This window comes from Ascochyta rabiei, chromosome 10 (assembly GCF_004011695.2).
Source record: "Ascochyta rabiei chromosome 10, complete sequence".
Classification (NCBI taxonomy): Eukaryota; Fungi; Ascomycota; class Dothideomycetes; order Pleosporales; family Didymellaceae; genus Ascochyta; species Ascochyta rabiei.
The window spans coordinates 1,479,564-1,498,026 of record NC_082414.1 but is presented as its reverse complement, the minus strand read 5'-3'; the positions used below and the strand labels follow the sequence as shown (position 1 = coordinate 1,498,026).

At 54.5% G+C, this 18,463-nt stretch overlaps 9 protein-coding genes across 9 annotated transcripts, besides 4 other annotated features; 7 read left to right on the top strand and 2 right to left on the bottom strand.

Moving 5' to 3' along the window:
* Positions 1-1,013: 1,013 nt before the first annotated feature.
* On the top strand, positions 1,014-2,135 carry EKO05_0006616 (uncharacterized protein; the record flags this gene model as incomplete). The annotated part of the gene is made up of 2 exons (XM_038940380.1): positions 1,014-1,252; positions 1,304-2,135. The coding sequence occupies 2 exons, from the start codon at positions 1,014-1,016 to the stop codon at positions 2,133-2,135; spliced, it is 1,071 nt and encodes a 356-aa protein (XP_038798111.1).
* A 1,291-nt stretch (positions 2,136-3,426) lies between these two features.
* On the top strand, positions 3,427-4,371 carry EKO05_0006615 (COPII coat GTPase; the record flags this gene model as incomplete). Its single annotated transcript, XM_059636838.1, has 4 exons — positions 3,427-3,443; positions 3,498-3,499; positions 3,761-3,994; positions 4,055-4,371. The coding sequence occupies 4 exons, from the start codon at positions 3,427-3,429 to the stop codon at positions 4,369-4,371; spliced, it is 570 nt and encodes a 189-aa protein (XP_059492821.1).
* Positions 4,372-4,777: 406 nt separating this feature from the next.
* Positions 4,778-6,243, bottom strand: EKO05_0006614 (uncharacterized protein; the record flags this gene model as incomplete). Its single annotated transcript, XM_038940468.1, has 2 exons — positions 4,778-6,017; positions 6,161-6,243. 2 exons carry the CDS (start codon positions 6,241-6,243, stop codon positions 4,778-4,780), a joined length of 1,323 nt encoding a protein of 440 aa, XP_038798109.1.
* Positions 6,244-6,489: 246 nt separating this feature from the next.
* EKO05_0006613 (uncharacterized protein) lies at positions 6,490-7,698 on the top strand (the record flags this gene model as incomplete). Its single annotated transcript, XM_038946163.1, has 1 exon — positions 6,490-7,698. The coding sequence occupies one exon, from the start codon at positions 6,490-6,492 to the stop codon at positions 7,696-7,698; it is 1,209 nt and encodes a 402-aa protein (XP_038798108.1).
* A 1,666-nt stretch (positions 7,699-9,364) lies between these two features.
* Positions 9,365-9,398: a tandem repeat.
* Positions 9,399-10,403: 1,005 nt separating this feature from the next.
* Positions 10,404-10,992, top strand: EKO05_0006612 (uncharacterized protein; the record flags this gene model as incomplete). Its single annotated transcript, XM_038940255.1, has 3 exons — positions 10,404-10,529; positions 10,579-10,836; positions 10,936-10,992. 3 exons carry the CDS (start codon positions 10,404-10,406, stop codon positions 10,990-10,992), a joined length of 441 nt encoding a protein of 146 aa, XP_038798107.1.
* A 529-nt stretch (positions 10,993-11,521) lies between these two features.
* EKO05_0006611 (GAL4 enhancer protein) lies at positions 11,522-12,313 on the top strand (the record flags this gene model as incomplete). Its single annotated transcript, XM_038940499.1, has 3 exons — positions 11,522-11,761; positions 11,864-11,922; positions 11,980-12,313. The coding sequence occupies 3 exons, from the start codon at positions 11,522-11,524 to the stop codon at positions 12,311-12,313; spliced, it is 633 nt and encodes a 210-aa protein (XP_038798106.1).
* Positions 12,068-12,119: a tandem repeat.
* Positions 12,314-12,444: 131 nt separating the features above from the next.
* Positions 12,445-12,537: a tandem repeat.
* A 474-nt stretch (positions 12,538-13,011) lies between these two features.
* Positions 13,012-13,788, top strand: EKO05_0006610 (ATP synthase d subunit; the record flags this gene model as incomplete). The annotated part of the gene is made up of 2 exons (XM_038940348.1): positions 13,012-13,023; positions 13,153-13,788. 2 exons carry the CDS (start codon positions 13,012-13,014, stop codon positions 13,786-13,788), a joined length of 648 nt encoding a protein of 215 aa, XP_038798105.1.
* Positions 13,789-15,589: 1,801 nt separating this feature from the next.
* On the top strand, positions 15,590-16,314 carry EKO05_0006609 (uncharacterized protein; the record flags this gene model as incomplete). Its single annotated transcript, XM_059636837.1, has 3 exons — positions 15,590-15,709; positions 15,776-16,077; positions 16,146-16,314. The coding sequence occupies 3 exons, from the start codon at positions 15,590-15,592 to the stop codon at positions 16,312-16,314; spliced, it is 591 nt and encodes a 196-aa protein (XP_059492820.1).
* Positions 16,083-16,109: a tandem repeat.
* Positions 16,315-16,802: 488 nt separating the features above from the next.
* Positions 16,803-17,969, bottom strand: EKO05_0006608 (uncharacterized protein; the record flags this gene model as incomplete). Its single annotated transcript, XM_038946162.1, has 1 exon — positions 16,803-17,969. One exon carries the CDS (start codon positions 17,967-17,969, stop codon positions 16,803-16,805), a length of 1,167 nt encoding a protein of 388 aa, XP_038798103.1.
* Positions 17,970-18,463: the final 494 nt, after the last annotated feature.

Below are 18,463 nucleotides of genomic sequence, written 5' to 3'. Positions count from 1 at the left end.
CCACCCGAGTCTTGACATCACCCCTCCACACGGGCTGCGCGTCCCCGGGGTTTTCACTTCCTCACGCCTTTCGGCGTCGATTGTCTCCAGATGCTCTTCAAGTGAACTGTTTTGGTCCAATCATCTCGACAGGCATGCTATGGTTTTACCACCAAAGCACCTGCATGTCAATACGGGGTCCAGCGAATGGCACGAGAAAGGGTATGCAGAAGGACTGCAGGTGTGCATGCAAGCGAGACGGGATTCAGCGCTAGCATGTACCGGGAAAGAATGCACCTAGCGGATCGTCTTTTTCTCTTGTTGCTCACGGTTGCCTCCCAATCCGTGGGCGTGCGAGCCACCCGTCTGTTTGTATTGTTGAGACGGTTGACAGTTCGGCTGATGGACTTTCAATGACACCATGACAGCACGGTGATGCCTACCGAGAGCCGGAAACTGGAGAGGTTGGAACAAGCACACCCTTGCCCCTCGTGTGCGAACGCTTGGGGTACAGCGCCGCTCGGGTTGGCTGATGGCAAAGTAAAGTCAAGAGGCGGGATATGCTCCCTCTCATGCATTCCTGCCACTGCACACGACGAGTAGTGGGCTAGAAGGAGGGGTTTTACTCATCCGGCCCAATGATACCGAGGCGGGTCCACTACGGCTATCTTTCCACACTCTCGCGTGCGGCGAACTACCTCCAGCCTTCCAACTTCGCAGCTCGAGCGTTAAGCTAACGATTTGCATTGACGCGTTCAGTAGATCTTCCGTGGCTGACTCTAACAACGCCGATCTGCAGTGACATGCTCGATGAAGTAGGTCGGACACTAACTTCTCCGCTAGGTGTTGGTATTTAGCTGTCTTACTTCCCGGTCGGTTTCGTTTCTTCACGTTCGTTGTCACGGTTACTGCTCACTTGTCGCCTGATTGATACCTCGTTCATCAATCTATCCTTCGTTGTCTACTTAAAGTCGCTGTCCGTCATCACTGTCGCTCAGTATCAACCCACGTTATACATTAATACCTCCTCTACAATGAAGTCCTACATCGCTCTCGCCCTTGCGTCCACCGCATTGGCTCTTCCCCAGACTTCCGGCTCCTCAGGATGCGCGTCTTCCGCCCCGGGAACTTTCCAGATCCAGACTGTCAACAAGCCCAGCTCTAAGCGTGGCCTTGTGGAGCGCCAGCTTGCCGGTGCTCTCACTCTGACCCTGGAGAACGGTATCTTGAAGGACCAGGCTGGTCGCCAGGGATACATCGCTTCCAACGACCAGTAAGTTTAGCATCAGTGGTCATTCCAGCTCAGCATACTAATTGATGATAGGTTCCAGTTTGACGGTCCCGTCCAGGCTGGCGCTCTCCAGACTGAGGGCTTTGCTCTTTGCGGCAACAACTCTCTTGCTCTGACCACTGGTCAGCGCCCCTTCGGCGCAACGACCTTCTGGCAGTGCTTGTCTGGCGACTTCTACAACTTGTACGCCGACTCCCAGGGTATGCAGTGCGTACCGATCTACATCCAGGCTGTCAACAAAGGCTCTGGTTCCGCCTCTCAGATCAGTGACGGACAGCCTCAGGCAACCACTCCTGCTGCTTCCGCCACCAATGCCGTCTCTCAGATCTCCGATGGTCAGCCCCAAGCTACCACCCCCGCTGCCTCCGCTGTAGTATCTCAGATCTCTGATGGCCAGCCCCAAGCCGGCACCCCCGCTCCCTCTGCCACTGCCGTCGTCTCCCAGATCTCCGATGGCCAGCCCCAAGCCGGCACCCCTGCTCCCTCTGCCACCAACGTTGTCTCCCAGATCTCCGACGGCCAGCCCCAAGCCGGCACCCCTGCTCCCTCTGTTAGCAACGTTGTCTCCCAGATCTCCGACGGCCAGCCCCAAGCCGGTACTCCTGCTCCCTCTGTTAGCAACGTTGTCTCCCAGATCTCCGACGGCCAGCCCCAAGCCGGTACTCCTGCTCCCTCTGTTAGCAACGTTGTCTCCCAGATTTCCGACGGCCAGCCCCAGGCTCCCGTCGCCACTGGCAACACAACCATCTCGCGCCCCAACGCGACCACCAGCCAGCCCGCCGCGTTCACCGGCGCCGCTGCCTCCGCCACCTTCGCCGCTGGCGCTGTCGCTGCTGGTCTGTTTGGTCTGTTCGCCATGTTGTAAACCACTTTCCAGTCTATCGCGTCTCAGCATAGCGGATCGCTTTATGTGTTTATGATGTCCATCTTAGCGATTGATACAAGTGGATAATGTTCCCACTTACGACCTTCTTATTGAATTATGTCGGCGCATCGGCGTCGGCATGATGGATCGCTCTTTAGATCTGTATATATTCACGGCGTGGTGTTTTGGTATTAGTCGGCGGAATCAGGGCCAGTTATTTAGCTTAGTTAGCTGTGCATCTTTGGGTTGGATCCTAATGCCAATGGTAATAAATCACATCACTTATATGTCTGCCTTCTTGCATCGATGCATGTGTTCCTGCTCACATCCTGACCACTTAGTGCTCGAGCGCAGTTTTGGAAAGGGTGTTTGCTAGAGAGAAAACATTAACCTCTTTGCATTGCGCAACATATGCAACCCACCACTCACTGCTCTTGTTCAATATTGCCCTGCAGAACTCCATCATGGCGCTGCATATTCTAGAGCCTCAACAGCGTCAGCCTCTTCTAAGGGCCGGATTACGCTTGGACAGTACTAGTCTAGATTTAAGCCGTGCCCTGCCAGCAACCTGTAATACTCTTATGCAGGTACTAGCACTGCAGTTGTAGGATTACAAATCTTTTCAGATCCTAGCTTAATTCCAGAGGGAACTATTGCAACGCCAAAGCTGCAGCTAATTCGCTAACCTTCCAAGGACTGCACTTGGACTACAGTTGTAGACCTTTAGGCACTGAAGTCATTCAATTACCAAAGCGCGTTCTTCTTTCGCCGTGAGTGCAGCATACACACCTACTTTGAATTTTGAAAATCTAGTATCAATACAGCGCGCGCGATCTGTGAGGAAATATGGAAAGCATGGTTTGAAGTTCACAAACCAAGGCGTGTTCGAGGTAAGACTACCGTGGTGTTGTTCCTCTTCGTCTTCAATTCCAAGTCGAGACAGAGTTCATGATAGAGACAATGTCAGTTCACGACAGTTTCAAGTCGATCTAAGTCCTCGAGACAGCCTCCTTAGATGCACTCTCCCGAATGTGACTGCGGCGAGTGTGCACCCATATCTCCTGGATAAAACCAAGGACAGGAATCTTGGTTGTAGTCCTAGACGTTTAACACGATGTGCAAGAGTGAAACCCCTTTCGTCTAGAGGGTCTAACGCTGGGAGCAAATCGAAGGTGGTTTACACGTGATGTGACGACGTCAGCAGGGTCTCGATGGATTTCCCCAGCTCGCAGCTCACGCAACCACCCGTGAACACGTCACTCGATTCCACGACTCAACACCCACCGCCAACATGTGGATTTTCGATTGGTAACTTCCTGCTCCTCTGTGTCTTCTTAACATGATTGGCTAACTCTAGACCAGGTGTAAGTACTCGTCGTCTTTCCCGTCTCCTCCGCAACGTGGCCGCGCAACGCCGGCGGTGGTAACGTGCGATGCATACCGCCTGCGTCTTTCCTAAGACAGTCGTCATTCCAAGAACCTTTGCGCGCACACACTATGACCTAGCGCAGCTGGTCTCAATGCAGACATGTCAACGTCATATCTATTATATCACAACTGCAAGCGGAGAACGGACATGGGCATTGTACAAGCGTAGACAAGTGTGATACTGACACAGCGCACAGTCTGGGAGGTGCTGGCCTCGCTCGGCCTCGCGAACAAGCACGCCAAACTGCTCTTCCTCGGGCTCGACAATGCCGGCAAGACGACGCTGCTGCACATGCTCAAGAACGACCGCGTCGCCGTCCTGCAGCCCACGCTGCACCCAACCTCGGAAGAACTCTCCATCGGCAACGTAAAGTTCACCACATTCGATCTGGGCGGCCACGCGCAGGCCCGTCGGCTCTGGCGCGACTACTGTACGTACTGCACCAAGCAACAATCAAACAAGACACGGAGCTGACGCACTTCACCCCCAGTCCCCGAAGTCTCCGGTATTGTCTTCCTCGTCGACGCAAAAGACCACGAGCGCCTGCAGGAATCGAAAGCGGAGCTCGATGCGCTCCTCGCCATGGAAGAGCTGAAGAGCACACCCTTTGTCATTCTCGGCAACAAGATCGACCACCCGGACGCCGTGTCCGAGGACCAGCTGAGGAGCGAGCTGGGCCTGTACCAGACGACTGGCAAGGGCAAGGTGCCGCTAGAGGGCATCCGGCCGGTTGAGGTCTTCATGTGCAGTGTGGTGATGAGACAGGGATACGGCGAGGGCATCAGGTGGCTGAGTCAGTATGTGTAGGCGGTGAGAGACTGTGCAGGGAGGCAGCGTGATGCGAGGAGTCTGAAGCTCGAGTGGGACATGGCTGATGCGTGAGGGTTGCGTGGGAAGGATCGAGACCTTAACACGATGATGTATGTATCGTACGCACTAGATATGCTGTGATAGGGCGTTGGCGCTTGCATGTTCGCGAATTAGTACTCTTTTCCACCACTCACACACTCGATTCGATGCAAGCCATATCGATATCCAGAGTTGTGCACTCGTTTGCTTGCTTGCAGGGTGCAAACGCAAAAATAATCAAATAGCAGAGTAGATGAATGCGCGCCGACATGCCCAACTCCAAAACGCCGCGCAATGCTACCGACGCCTTTCCTCCGTGTCATGTAGCGGTATTATTTTCCTTTTTTATTTTTTCACTTGCTGCCTAATCGTCGTACTCGGCATCCCTCACTCCGCAGAAATCCGTCCCCAAGCACGAGTCTACACTGTACCACATTCGCCAGTACAAACTGGCGGTGTTCGCATCGAAGCTTCCGTCTTCCTTCCGCGGTACCTGATCCCCTATGATGCCCTGCCCGCTCCCAATCACCCACCCGATGATGGGCAGGGAGCCGAACGTTTGCTGCCAGCGCGGCGGCGCGGGGAGGAATGCTTTTTCTTGGGGCATGAAGACGGCGGGTTTGACGTTTGCACCTTTGAGGCGCAGGGTTGCGCGGCGCGAGGTCGGTGCCAGTTGCGCGGACGTGGTCGTCGATTGCATCTGTGTTTGTCGGGGCAGGGCAATAGGCGCTGGGGGTACGCGGTCGACGGGCCCATCGTCCATGGGAAAGGAACCGCTAGGGAAGAGCGGCATGGTCGTTGATCGTGGGGGGAGGCTTGGCGCGTGGGCGGTCGTTGCTGTGGCAGAGGACACGGTTGTCGATGTGTCTGGTATTGTGCTGGAGGACGTGGTTTGTGGCGAGGAGAGGAGCGATACTGCGCCGCCAACCTGGGCGCGGAGAGCGCGATCGCCGCCCTGAGGGCCTGTGCCTCTGTATGCTTCGGCGAAGACAGTGTAGCCTTGGATGTTGTGGGGCGAGTAGTGGCATGCGCGCTCAGCGGCTTCTGCTGAATCGAACGTCACTTTTATCCAGTGATCGCCGCCTACGAACTGGTTGACTCTGCTCAGCGCTGCCTTGGACAGCGAGCGGTAGTGCGAGGTCCGCTGGGTGCCGAAGGCGTAGTTGAACTTGGGATTGTACGGCTCGCGGTCGTATTCCTCGTAGATGATGCCGTTGGAGACCTTTTCAAAGAAGTCTATCGCTGCCCATTGCACGTCGGAGCCGTAGCCGTACAGGATGACTTCCTTGGGCTCTTTCGCTGTGATGTTGGTGGGCGCGCCGCCGTCGAACGATGTCCCAAGCAGACCACCGCCCTCTGTTAGGATCGGCGCGGACGCAGACGGTGGCAGTGCGGCTACGGAGTGGCCTGAGAGCGACCGCTTCTTGTCCTCGTCGACCTTGAAGCGCCCGAAGATGTCGTCAATGGCGCGCAGGTTGTCGAGCTTGGCGCTGTCTTCGGCCGACTTGGCTGTGGGTGTCTTTGCGCGCGTAGACCCGCGTTTGCGTGCTTTGCCAAAGGGCCCTTTCTCTTCGGGTATGCGTGTGCGCTGGTTGTGGTCGTTGCTGTGGATTCACGTCAGTATTGCTCAGTGAAGTCATGACAGCGCCTGACATCATCCAGTCTCGAGCGCCACACAGCAACGCGACAAATGCGCGCGTGTCCTGCTGTCTTGCATCTCTTCCTCCGCCAAACATTTCTCACTTACTCTGCAAACTCGAGCCCCCATGGCAGTCTTCTGCCTGTCGAGTCGAACGCACGCTCTGCTTCAGGCACAGCGTGGACCTGCATCTTGGATTGCGGCTGTAGTGGTGGTGTCGAAGAGCGAGCACGCAGGCTTGTGGTCCGTGGATCAATCAATGTTTACGATGATGGAGCTCAGACAAATGGCCAAAGCCGCGGGAGAGACAGCAGAGCGTCAGCCACTTCACTAGGAACTGCGCCACAGACGTCCAACAGACCTTTCCCCATTCACCCACATCGCATTGCATATGCAGCGTCCGGGTTTCTGCTGCCTGGCTACGCCTGCGCATACAAATGGACCCCGACCTGCATCTGACGCCTGTCAAGATACGAGGAAGGAAACGAAAAGCACCTCTGCTACCAATTGCCGCAACAATCACCTCTTCAGCGAATGCAGCACCGACAACAGGAGCTTTCAACCAAGCAAAATATCAACACGCAAAGAAATCTAGAAAAACCCGCAAGCACACAGTCGCAGCCATGCCCACCCTCCTCGGCCTCCCCGTCGAACTCCTCGAGCTCGTCTTCCTGCATTCAATGAACATCTCCCTCCCACGTGCTTCACCCCTGCTCGGCCGCAAGCTCAGCTCCCGCGCCGTGACACTGGAATTCACCATGCGCAGCTTCTTCCACACCGTCGACCACCGCACAAACTACCGCGACCGACGGAAGACCAGCAATCCTGCCATCCAGAGCGAACTGCTTTGCTGCCGCTTCTTCACGTGGGACTTCTTCCTCAGGTACGTCGACAGGGCGCACGATGCCATGGTCACTCTACGGGGCAAGGCGTGGGAGAAGACCGGTGTTGAAGTTCCCGGTGTCCGCTTGTTCGACGGACTTTGGCCGTTCAGATTCACCACGATCCCGTACCTTGCTTTTGCCGAGGGCTTTCACGTCCCGGAGAAGCTGCTGCACGGACCGTGGGACGAGGGCAAGGTCAACATGCTGTATGTCCTGGTTAGTCTGAACGCGGAGATTGATTGGGAAGGCAGTATGGCAGGCGAGACGGCGAAGCAGGGCATTAGGGGGGCGGTGGCGGAGGAGAACGAAAGAGCTGTTGCGGCGCTGAGCACCCTGCTAGGCGTCCCCAAGGCGATTGATACAGGACTGCTGCGGTATGCGGTTCTGGACTGTGGGTGCAACATCAACATCCTAAGGCATCTGCTTTTCAATGCGCAGATCCTGGCTCAAGCGGTAAGCAAGGATGTGCTGGACTTCCTGGACACGAGACTCTGGGCTTGGGCAGATGCAAATGGCGAGAGAGGGAACGTGCTGAAGCTCATGTTGAGGAAAGCCAATGCTTTTGATCTCGAGTTCTACTTTGAAGACGATGCGGATTGGACCAAGATCGTGCCGTTTCCCTACGGTGGGAGCAAGTTCGACTCAAGAACAACATTCGATGACGTGGTTAGGGAGCTGCTGATGAACCTGTACTGGAGCTATGGGCGCAAGATCACACGACGAAGGACGCGCCAGTTGGAGAGTGGGGAGCGAGTCACATAGGGGTTAGATGGATGATCATATGCGCATCGCATTACAGGAGTATTGGAGGACATCTCGCACCAAATGCACTCCCACAATGCCGGGGTCGGATACCCACACGGACAATCATTGGAGCACAGTGGCACTAAAGCTGATAGAGACAGCAAGTATCTGCAAGCTTGTTAGCCTATACCCAAAGCAAACAGTGTAAAGCAAGCATGAGATGATGATTTCCTCAGTGATCTTGGTGTAAAAAAGTTAATCACAAGCTCGGATAGATGGTCCGATCAGTTACTATCTATTGCAAATTGTAATCATTGGAAAGGGTGGTGCACAAAACAGGCGCAACTGACTTACCGAAGGGTCTGCTGTAGAGAAGATAAGCTTGAGAGCGCCCGTGGTATGGCGGCGAGCAGCATGGGCATGATGCTTGCGTATCAACTGTAGTCTTTGACGGTCAGCCAGGCTCGCTTCCATGTAGATGATTGCAAACAAGGAAAAGTGGCTCGAAAAGCTCAGAATATGTAAGAAATTGAATATCACTGGGCCGGCGCCGTTATGAGTCCCCGGCGAGGGACTCCGACGCCAGACTCAATCGCAAATTACGTCATCATAGGATGAGGCGGTGCAGTCTAGGAAGAGGAGAGAACGTACCAGTGGAGATGTGCAGGCCCTGCTGGCCGTTGCGGAGAAATTAGCATCACCAAGCGGCGGAGCTGTGTGAGCGTGCAGTCCATGCAGCGAGATCGAGAGGGTCGTCGGATATACTGTAAGCGCAGCAGGCGCAGGCATACAAGTGCGCGTGCGGTGCATTGATTATTGTTCTAGTCGAGGTTATTGCTGGTGTTGCAACGATGGAGCGCGACGACTTTTTAACGGCCCATGCACGGGCCATGTGATTTAGCGTCGGTCAATCCGATCTCCGACTCACGGTTGGGTGTTGTGGGCACGAGTCTGCATAGCTTCATCAAGTCACAGAAACATTGTGAACATTCATGGTCTTGATTGTCTGAAGTAGCACAATTATGTTCCAACTACTTGATGTTCTCGTCCATATCGGTATCGTCATTAAATCCTGTCGCGCTCGACACCGAGCACGAATGTTTCACTTCTGTATTCACGGACGCTGCAACCACAATAAAACAATCCGCTTGTGGCTCTCTATTTATCTGAAGAAGGCCTGGCAAAGCCGTCATCAATCTTGCTTGTACACTTCGTCGTCGTTGCCTGTGGCTGAAGACGTCCTTTAGCCTGTGTATCACTTCCCAAAGTACTGTCCACAAAGTCTGTGGCCGACAGAGATCCACTCCACGTGAACTGAGTGCCCATAGATTTGGTTCCAGGACTGCTTTTGATGGTGTCTGCTCACTAGTACTGCTTTGCTGGGCAGATATCGTTTGTGCAGATATCGTTTGTGCGGGTGAATTGTAGGGCTGCGAAACAGAGTCGAAAATTCGAGACCAGAGACAGAACAAGCCTCCACTGACTCACTGATCAGAATCTCATACATGATTTTGTCATCCCAGTCGTCCTCCTCAAGACAGACAGCTTCCGAGCACTGCCGTCGACTTCTTCGCTGGGTTTTGCAGATCTACCAAAGCTTTGGCAGCTGCTACATGCTACAATGGTGGGCTGCGTCTTTCCAGTTCTCTGACATTCACATACAATCGCTCTTTGCATTGACTGCATCTGTAATCTGTAATCTGGAATCTGGAATCTGGTATCGTCCTGTATCTGCCAAGTTCCCAGTCGAACCGCTCAAGCTGGCTGGTGACCTCACCTTTCTCGTATCCAAAAAGCTCAAGTCTTGTGCTTAGAGCCTCGATGGGATCTCGTACGACCACGTGGACAGTAGTAAATATTTTGATCGTTTCCACAAAGCCTGGTGTGAACGTCAAGGCCCATGTGGTTGCGTTCTAGTAGCATGTAGGAGAATTGTGCAGCAAAAATGAACATACACACCATCCACGCAAGGCGGACCTGGGTCTTCGACAAGAATGGCGGGTTAGAGGCGGTCGAACAGCTAGGTGCTCTCAGCGACCGGCTTCCCCTCCAGATGAGTATGTGTCCACTCTTTTCCTGGCGAGACATCGTCTTTGAAAGCTTTTTCTTCAGTGTCATCATAAAACATGCATCACAGTAGTTGTGATTGAACTCTTAACGTTCACTAGCATCAGCTGGACCTAAACTGCTATTAACCAGCTTGCAACGTTGTACAGGAAGCCTATGGCGAAACGCATGTACGATGAAGTAGAGCGATGGCAGCAGTAGGCCGAGAGGCAGCAACAAGAAGAGAGCGGAGACACGTCTGGCGATGCAGGTCTTAGAGATGAGATGGTGGCAGAGATTGGAAAAATGATCGCAACTGCAAAGTATGACTTCCAACCTCTTTAATCATATCTGACACCGTTCATCGACTAGCGCGCAAGCAAGAACGAGCAACGTGGGCGAGAGAGAGGAAGAAACGAAGTTCTCGCTAACGCGCAATAGTAAGTGTGTTGTGGTGTTGCAAGACGGTGGCGGCGTTTCCCATTCGAAGCCAAGCGAATCGCGACTAGCGCCATTGCCAAGGTGGATGCCCACAACGAATTTCGAGGATCGATTGTTCGATTGCAAGTCTGCAGCGTCGTTTCTCCAACTAACCACAGCACACCTTTCCGGTACGCCTGCGATACCTCACACGCTCTTTTACACGACCTAATAGATACTACAGCACAACCGACGAAATGGGTGACGCCAACATCACAACGAGTGCCTGGAGGCTGGTCGAGGTCGGCCGCGTTGTCCTCTTCAACGAGGGTGTCTTCGAGGGCCGCCTTGCCACCATTGTCGAGATCATCGACCACAAGCGCGTACGGAGCCCTGCGATGTGGGAAAAAATGCAGCTGCTTACAGCCACAGGTCCTTGTTGATGGCCCCTCCCAGAAGGCCCCCGTCGCCCGTCAGGAAGTCGCCCTTGCCAAGCTCTCCCTCACCCCGATTGTCATCCCCAAGCTGCCCCGCGCCGCCGGTGTCGGTCACGTCGCAAAGAAGTGGGAGGAGCACAAGGTTCAGCAGAAGTTCGACGAGAGCGCCTGGGCCAAGAAGCGCGCTGCGATCACGAAGAGGAGGCAGTTGAACGACTTCGAGAGGTTCAAGGTCATGAAGCTGAGGAAGCAGGTGGGTTCTCCAGTACTCCGGCGATGCTGGTGCGCGGTGTTGCACCGCCACTCAGTGTGCGCCTCGGTTGGGAACATTTCACTGACATGCATTGTGTAGGCCCGCTACGAGGTCCAGAAGACCTTTGCCAAGATCCGCGCCAGCGCGAAGGCGTAACCGGTTACGACGATGTCGGGAGACGCTGTGTAGTGGTGGTCGCTGCATGCAGATGCTGGAGGAGGCATGATGTGCACTTCTTAAGCATTCCGAAGGCGACCAAGGGCATTCTAAAATTCAAGACCTGGATCGGGTGCATTATTTCAATGATTGGCAAGGTGCAATTCGGATGGGAAGGTCAACACGGCTCTTGCATGCATCAACATGTAGCAAACGAGTCCAATCCACAAGTTCATGAACCACAAACCGCAACTAGAATTGCAAATGATACCCATTGAAATGACTGCATGTCTGTATGACTGTTCGAATGTGTAACTTGAATATGCCATTGCAAGCCAGTAAACATGAGCCCAGAGAGTGCATAGTGGATGTTCGACACGGCATTTGCTGTGAAGTCATCGAGTGAGGGTAGAGCCCCAGAGCTGCGCACTCGCTTACCGGCACTAGCGGAATTTCGCGCCGGCCGCACAACTGAGCGGACCGACATCACGAAGAGCGCGCTTTTAGAGACCTCGACAACACCGCAAAAATGGCCAACCCCCGCATTGAAGAGCTCCCCGACGAGCCCGAGAAGAAGAACGTCCAGATTGAGGAGGATGAGTCCAGCGACGAGTCCGAGGGCGAGGAGGGTGGTGATGCCGTGATCCCCCAGGGCTCCTCCGTCACCGTCCACTCGCGTAACGAGAAGAAGGCTCGCAAGGCCATCGCCAAGCTCGGCCTGAAGCACATTGAGGGCATCACACGCGTCACCCTCCGCCGACCGAAGAACGTGAGTGCTTCTGAGGGGCAGTGGGAGCTGGCAGAAGCTGTGCACGACACGGCAGAGCTGTGTGTGCGGGGCATGTGGAATAATGGCTAACATGCTCCCCAGATCCTCTTCGTCATCAACCAGCCCGAGGTCTACAAGTCCCCCTCCAGCAACACCTACATGTAAGCATCGACGCCTGCTCAATGACACTTGGCGCGCGCATACTGACCCCGCACCAGCGTCTTCGGTGAGGCCAAGATCGAGGACCTGAACTCGCAGGCCCAGGCCTCGGCCGCTCAGCAGCTCGCCCAGGCCGAGCAGCAGGGTCACGACCACGCCGGTCACGACCACGACCACGACCATGACCACGGCGACGCCAAGGGCAACGCTAAGGCTGTTGAGGAGAAGGCCGACGAGGAGGACGACGGCGAGGAGGTCGATGACTCTGGTCTCGAGGCCAAGGACATTGAGCTTGTCATGCAGCAGGCGTCCGTCTCCCGCAAGAAGGCCGTCAAGGCCCTGAAGGAGAACGACAACGACATTGTCAACTCGATCATGGCGCTGAGCATATAGACTATGGGAGTCTAGTAGTGTGAGCAAACAAGACGACTATGCACTGCCGCCTGAGAAGGAGGCAATTGCTGAAGAGCAGGAGGCATGAATATGAATCCTGTACAAGTCATTGATCTGCCTTGACCTTCCTCGACCTGACTTGACCTGACTTGACCTGGTTGACCTGATTTTACCTGACTTGACCTGGTTGACCTGACTTGATATGGTTGACCTGACTTGGCCTGCAACCGTGACTTTCCAGGATCATGTGATGTACCAAAAGCTTATTGTCCTGCGTGTCTGCAAGTGATGTCAATCGACGATCCATGCAGACACCACGACGCCCGCTAGCTTTCATGTCCAGCATCGAGAGGTCTGGACATGTTTTTGTTCTACCATGTTCTTGTGGATAAACGACAGTGGTAGTCGATGTTCAGTATACAAGTCTAGTACACAACATTTGAATGACAACATCCTTGACACCCCCAGAATCCCATGATTGGGGGGGAAACTACTAGCAACTGGTCCAACACTGCACTGCAGAGTGACTCTCGTCAGGTGTCCTGTCGTCTGTCGTGGTGGTGTCTGTCGTGGACGGATATGGCTCGGGCGCGCTAAGCCGATTGGAATGGCTTGGCTTCCCGGCCGCGAGAAGTTCACTTCCAAACGCACCCTACGACCCCACGACCCCATCCCACCACCCGTCCCTATCCATCACAATGGCCGTCGGAGTACGTTGACCCCCCGCCGGACCGCCGCTGGGAGCTCGCGAAAGCTCAATTGCCGCTTCCCGCGAGCTCCTGCGCGCGCAATGGCCGCCCGTGCAGCAACGCTGAAAACTAACCCTTCTCCCGTAACAGCGCAGCGCAGCCCTCAAGCTCGACTGGACCAAGCTCGGCCAGCAGCTCGGCCTCAGAGGCAACACCGCCGTCGCCCTGCAGTCGTTCAAGAAGCGCAACGACGACGCCCGCCGCAAGGTCACCGTCCTGTCCGAGCAGCCCCAGACAGTCGACTTCTCCCACTACCGCTCCATCCTCAAGAACCAGGCCATCGTCGACGACATCGAGAAGCAGTTCTCCGCCTTCAAGCCCCAGACCTACGACGTCAACAGGCAGATCAAGGCCATCGAGGCCTTCGAGGCCCAGGCTCTCAAGAGCGCCGAGGAGACCAAGGCTGTCGTCGACAAGGAGCTCGGCGACCTTCAGAAGACTCTGAAGAACATCGAGGACGCCCGGCCGTTTGCTGACCTCACCGTCGACGAGGTCGCCGCTGCCCAGCCCGAGATCGACCAGCGCACCGAGCAGCTCGTCTCTAAGGGCCGCTGGGCCGTTCCCGGTTACAAGGCAAGTCACAGCGATTTCACGTGCGCGCGCATTTCCACGTATACTAACAACCTCACAGGAGAAGTTTGGAGACCTTTCCGTATTGTAGACGTCTCTTTCTCGATAGCCAAGTTTTACCCGACCTGGGGTTGTATACCTACGTATTGTGAATAGTGGCCGGGGAATGCAATCATAGATCTGATATCCTGTGTTCCTCTACTATCACTTACCTCGCGAAGCCTACATCTGACCGAAGAAATGTCAGTGAATACATCAAAATCCTGCAATCAAGAGGCAACGGCACAGGAATTACCGTGAGATGACAACACAAAGTATCCACTCCGCGATACCAACCTTCAGCTGAACCGTGTTATGCCGGAATTCAGGAGCTGACCAAAGCTCGACATTGGGCGACGAGAAGAAGCTCATTGCTAGGGTATCTTGCATTCGAATCAAAGTAAAGCGTCAGCGAACGCGCTGACCACCTTACGCCTGACAAAAGACAGTATAAGCATATTCCTAGCTTGGGCGATCGTAAGAAGCTTGAGCGACCTGCACCCAATCCGCTGTCGACATTGTTCGATTGAAAGGTATAACCAGCTGGCGTCAGATGGGTCCAGTAGCTCCAAGCCAGTGCCACGTGCGGGCCTGCGCATGGCCACAATCGCATGTCTGTCTGATGTGATGCACGCTCCGAGCGCAAGGCTGCTGACAACAGTCGTTCAGCTTCGACGAAATGTCGAATTGACAGACCAGTGAAATGATATCGAGCAAGCCTCCTACGGATAGCAGGAGATCCGACGATCAGGATGAGGCTGAGTGGCATGTGTGGCTTTGAGGATCTGGGTAGGTATGAACAGTAACCCTCAGGTACAGCTAAGAATGGGCGATGCGTTCTTCTAACTCGTGCGCAGAAGGCCACAAAGGGTTCTGTGCAGACCCTATCGACGAGCTCTGCGAGTACCCCTTGCTGTTGTTTCCAAGCTTCTCAAGTCTCCGCATAAGGCTGGCGACGCAGCGGTGAACTGCACTTCGAGGGGACTTGGCGGTGGCTGTGAGCCGCGCTAATGCACGCTTTAGCCACCACAAAACGGTCTTCGCGTCAGCAACTCCTCGACTTCAACACTCCTGACTTACGAAATCCTACGGGGATTCACCTACCCGGTTTCGAATCGCCCTCTCCGAACGATTTTGTGCGCTGTGTTCTATGAAAAGCTCCACGTTGGCATCCTTAGCTGGACATGCTGATGAATGTTCACGCCCGGACAGCTGTTCGATGCATGTGCAAGACAAGCGTCATCGGTAGCATCGTTTCAAGCCTTTCCAAAGCCCGTAAACATCCACAAAGGCCAATGAAGACTCGCTTACTTCGTCCTCTGAACCAATGAAGTGTTAGAACCACATGCTCAGCATCAATGTCAAGACAACGTCATCAACTATGCCACCCTGGTCCTGATCTCCCGGGCCGTGAAGATCAAGGACAAGTGTTACTAACGAGATCTGGCGCTCACACTCACATCAGCTTTCGATCTTGACAGACAGGCATCCCGACGAACAGAGCATCCTGTCCACTGACACTGGGTGCTATGACCTTGAGGTACCGGAGCTGGGTGCAATTTCATCATCGAGCATACAGCTTACCTTCGAACCTCCATCGGATTACTTCCAGCTGTTCGCGTGCAGTCCTTGCACACATCCATGTCGATGAGTGCATGCATATGCCCATGTGCCCACGGGCAACTTGCCAGTATCAGACTTCACAGTCAGGTCTCGAAGACACCATCTTCAATTGGCTCTCGATGCTGCACAGTATTCGCTGCTGAGCTTCCATCCTTAGCTCGGCGGTTTCACTGGTGTTGACGTGAAGGTATAGACATCAGCGGCGCGTGTATTTCTATATAACCCCCACAATGACACCTCGAGACACTTCCTCATCCCAAGCAAGCTCACAAGCCCTCCAATATTTTCTCGCTCAATGTCAGGATACTCTTCGTCCTCATCCTCGTCCTCTGCCACGAAACACAACTCCTTCAACACCCCACCAGCCCGAGAATACCGCCTCCCAACCATGTCTCCAACCCACCCAATGTCCCTCGTACGCCTTCACCCACTCATTTCATCCCATCCTATACCATCCCAGCTCACCCCTCTAATCCCCCAGGTCGAAAAACACGAAACCCTCCTCGCGCTGCACCAACACCGCATCAACACGCTCCCAGACCTACGCCGCACAGAGCGCGCCCTAGCCCAGCTCAACACGCCCGACGTCAGCGCGCCCATGACAGCCGCATGGACGTACTACGTCGCCTCGCACAGCCTGCTCACCGAGCTGCGCGGGTTCACGAAGAACTACCCCTTCAGCTCGCACTGCGTCGCCGAGGCGAAGCGGCGCGTGTTTGCGGATCCGCAGAGTAATTGTAGTTGGAACCTGGCGTGGTTGGTGTTGCGGAAGATTGAGGATGAGTGAGTTTTTTGTCTTTCTTTTTTTTTTTTTTGGTAACGAGGAAGACTCGCCGCTGATCATCGTACAGTCAACTCATCGCATACTATGCCCGTCACCAAGCGAGTCAACCGGCGACCTGGGGCGGACTGGGGCCGTCGAGCGAGCAGGTGGGTCGGCTTGCGGATGCGATTGGGGTTGAGTGGAAATGGGCGCTGGATCAGATGTTGCGGCATTGGGAGACGCCACCGACGCGGTGAGGTGCGGTGGACGTGAAGGGCTTCAGGTCGCCCCTTATAGGAGACATTGCGTGCGGCATGGTGTATGAGTTGTTACGATTTCATTGGGTTTCGTTTCTATCGTCGTTGGTTGCATCTGTGCTTCATTTCCTTCCTTGCGCTTCTCATCCCTGTCTTGTCGCAAGCTCGTCGGCGGGACCGATGGTGCTAGACTTCTGCGTTTAGATATGCTGCGGCTGGTGTCTTTGCTTTTGCAGTGTTACGCCCTTCAGCCAATCTATTGTACTCGACTGTTATGACTTTCTACATTTACCCACTTGCATATAACCTTCTGTCATCTTCCTTCGAGAAGCCGTGCGGTTCTTGTGTTGGGCTGGCACTGCAATGACCTCTGAGTAGCGGTGCATGCAGATTATAGTCAAGAGCTTAGGAGCTTGCTAAGCGGGTAGTTTCAGGTGTTAAGTTTTGTTCGTGCGTTTCGTAACCCGAGTGGCTTTACATGTCGCTCTTCATCCGAACGATGACATGGCAAGGGAGCATCCAACAGTTAGTATTGCCAGAGCCATCAACGTAGGCTGCTGTCCATGCATCATCGAAGCAGCACCAGGCAGCGGGCTCGCCTTGAGTTCCATATTGGGCGGACGGGCCACGACATCTGACGAGTCAAAGTAGGCGAACTTGTTCCTTTCCCCGTCTTGAAGCTGTTCGTTGGTGAGAACAGACAGCTCGTTGGGGAAGTCCATGACTGGCACGTTGGGGTAGAAGCCCTTTTTTACGATGACATAGCGCGCCTGGGCGTACAATGCGTAGTTCTCGGCGTTGTTGGCGGCGTCGTACGGGAGTTGGGTCGAGAGAACTGCCAGTAGCTTCGACCGCGTCACGCCGTAAGCGTACTTTAGGGTCTGGATGTCGTCTGGTCCGTTGCCATCCGGGCGGTCGTTCAGTACTCCAGCAAGCACCGTTGTGTTCATCGGTCCTTCAGTGACGATCGTATCCCACTCCCGGCCAGATGTTGAGTTCGGGCCCGCTGGAATAGGCTTTTCGACCACTGCACTGCCAACCCCTTCGATGTGCATTACCATCCTTGCCCACAGTGTTGCCCTGTTGTAGTATTCGTGCAGCCTTTCTTTCTCCATCTGGTTGCCTGACTTCCTGTCCACCCTCTCCTCGAGACCGTCAAGCATGAAGTAGTCCTTGCAGAAGTTGATCATTGGGAGATTGCCCACGTTGTATGCGACGTGGTTTCCGTCCCTCTTGTTCCCCATTTTGCAAGTCTTATTCGGGTCGTCGCATCGCACATGGACGTCTGGGTTGACTATCTCATTCCCCTTCAAGTTGGCGTACTGTGCTGCGCGTTCGAGATTCGACTGAATCATCGAGGAGTAGTTTACGATCTGCAAGGGCTGACCGAATAATTCAATGGCCGGCTGTCCGTTTGGATCGTACGGTAGAGCAGCTTGCAACAGTTCGGTCATCTCCACGAAGCCATCTCGAATGTCCTCAATATCAGATGACGAACATCCTTCGCCACCAGTCAGGGTTGCGGCAAGTTCAGGCTTTTCTTTGCCCTTTCCTTCGGCGATTACTCCGTTGTCGTCCGGAACAGCAATTGCATGGGCGACTAAAGCGATCGAAAAAAATGTCGGTAGCGACAGAAGAGTACGAAGAGTGAGCATGGCCACCCTAATAAGCGACTCGTAAGCCTAACGTGACGAACGATGAGAGGACGGTCTCGTCTATGAGACGCGTTGCCTCTGCAAGGTTCCCGTTCCTAACCAGAGGAGAAAGTAGGTTCTGTCTTTCGCAGCAGAGGCTATGGCGCAATCGATCGTTTTCGGTGTTCAATGGTCGCCGCGGTGTCACGATAATCAAAGAACTCGCGCGACGGAAGAGCAAGTCCGCAGAAACTTTGGATGTCGTGAAAGTACCTGAGGCACACTGTCACAATAGATGGAAGTAGAGCGCATTGCACCAGCTGGGCACTCCAGGGTATGTGAGGAAGGTTGGCCATAGTTCTCCAGAACCTAAGACCAGCATGTGGGGCCCGGGATTATGGGCTGGATCTCCCGACACAACTTTCGAGACGCCAGACCCGCGAATTCTGCACGGTCAAGGACTCGAGTCATGCATGTGTATTCTGATAAGGGGACGGGACGATTGCGGTTCTTCG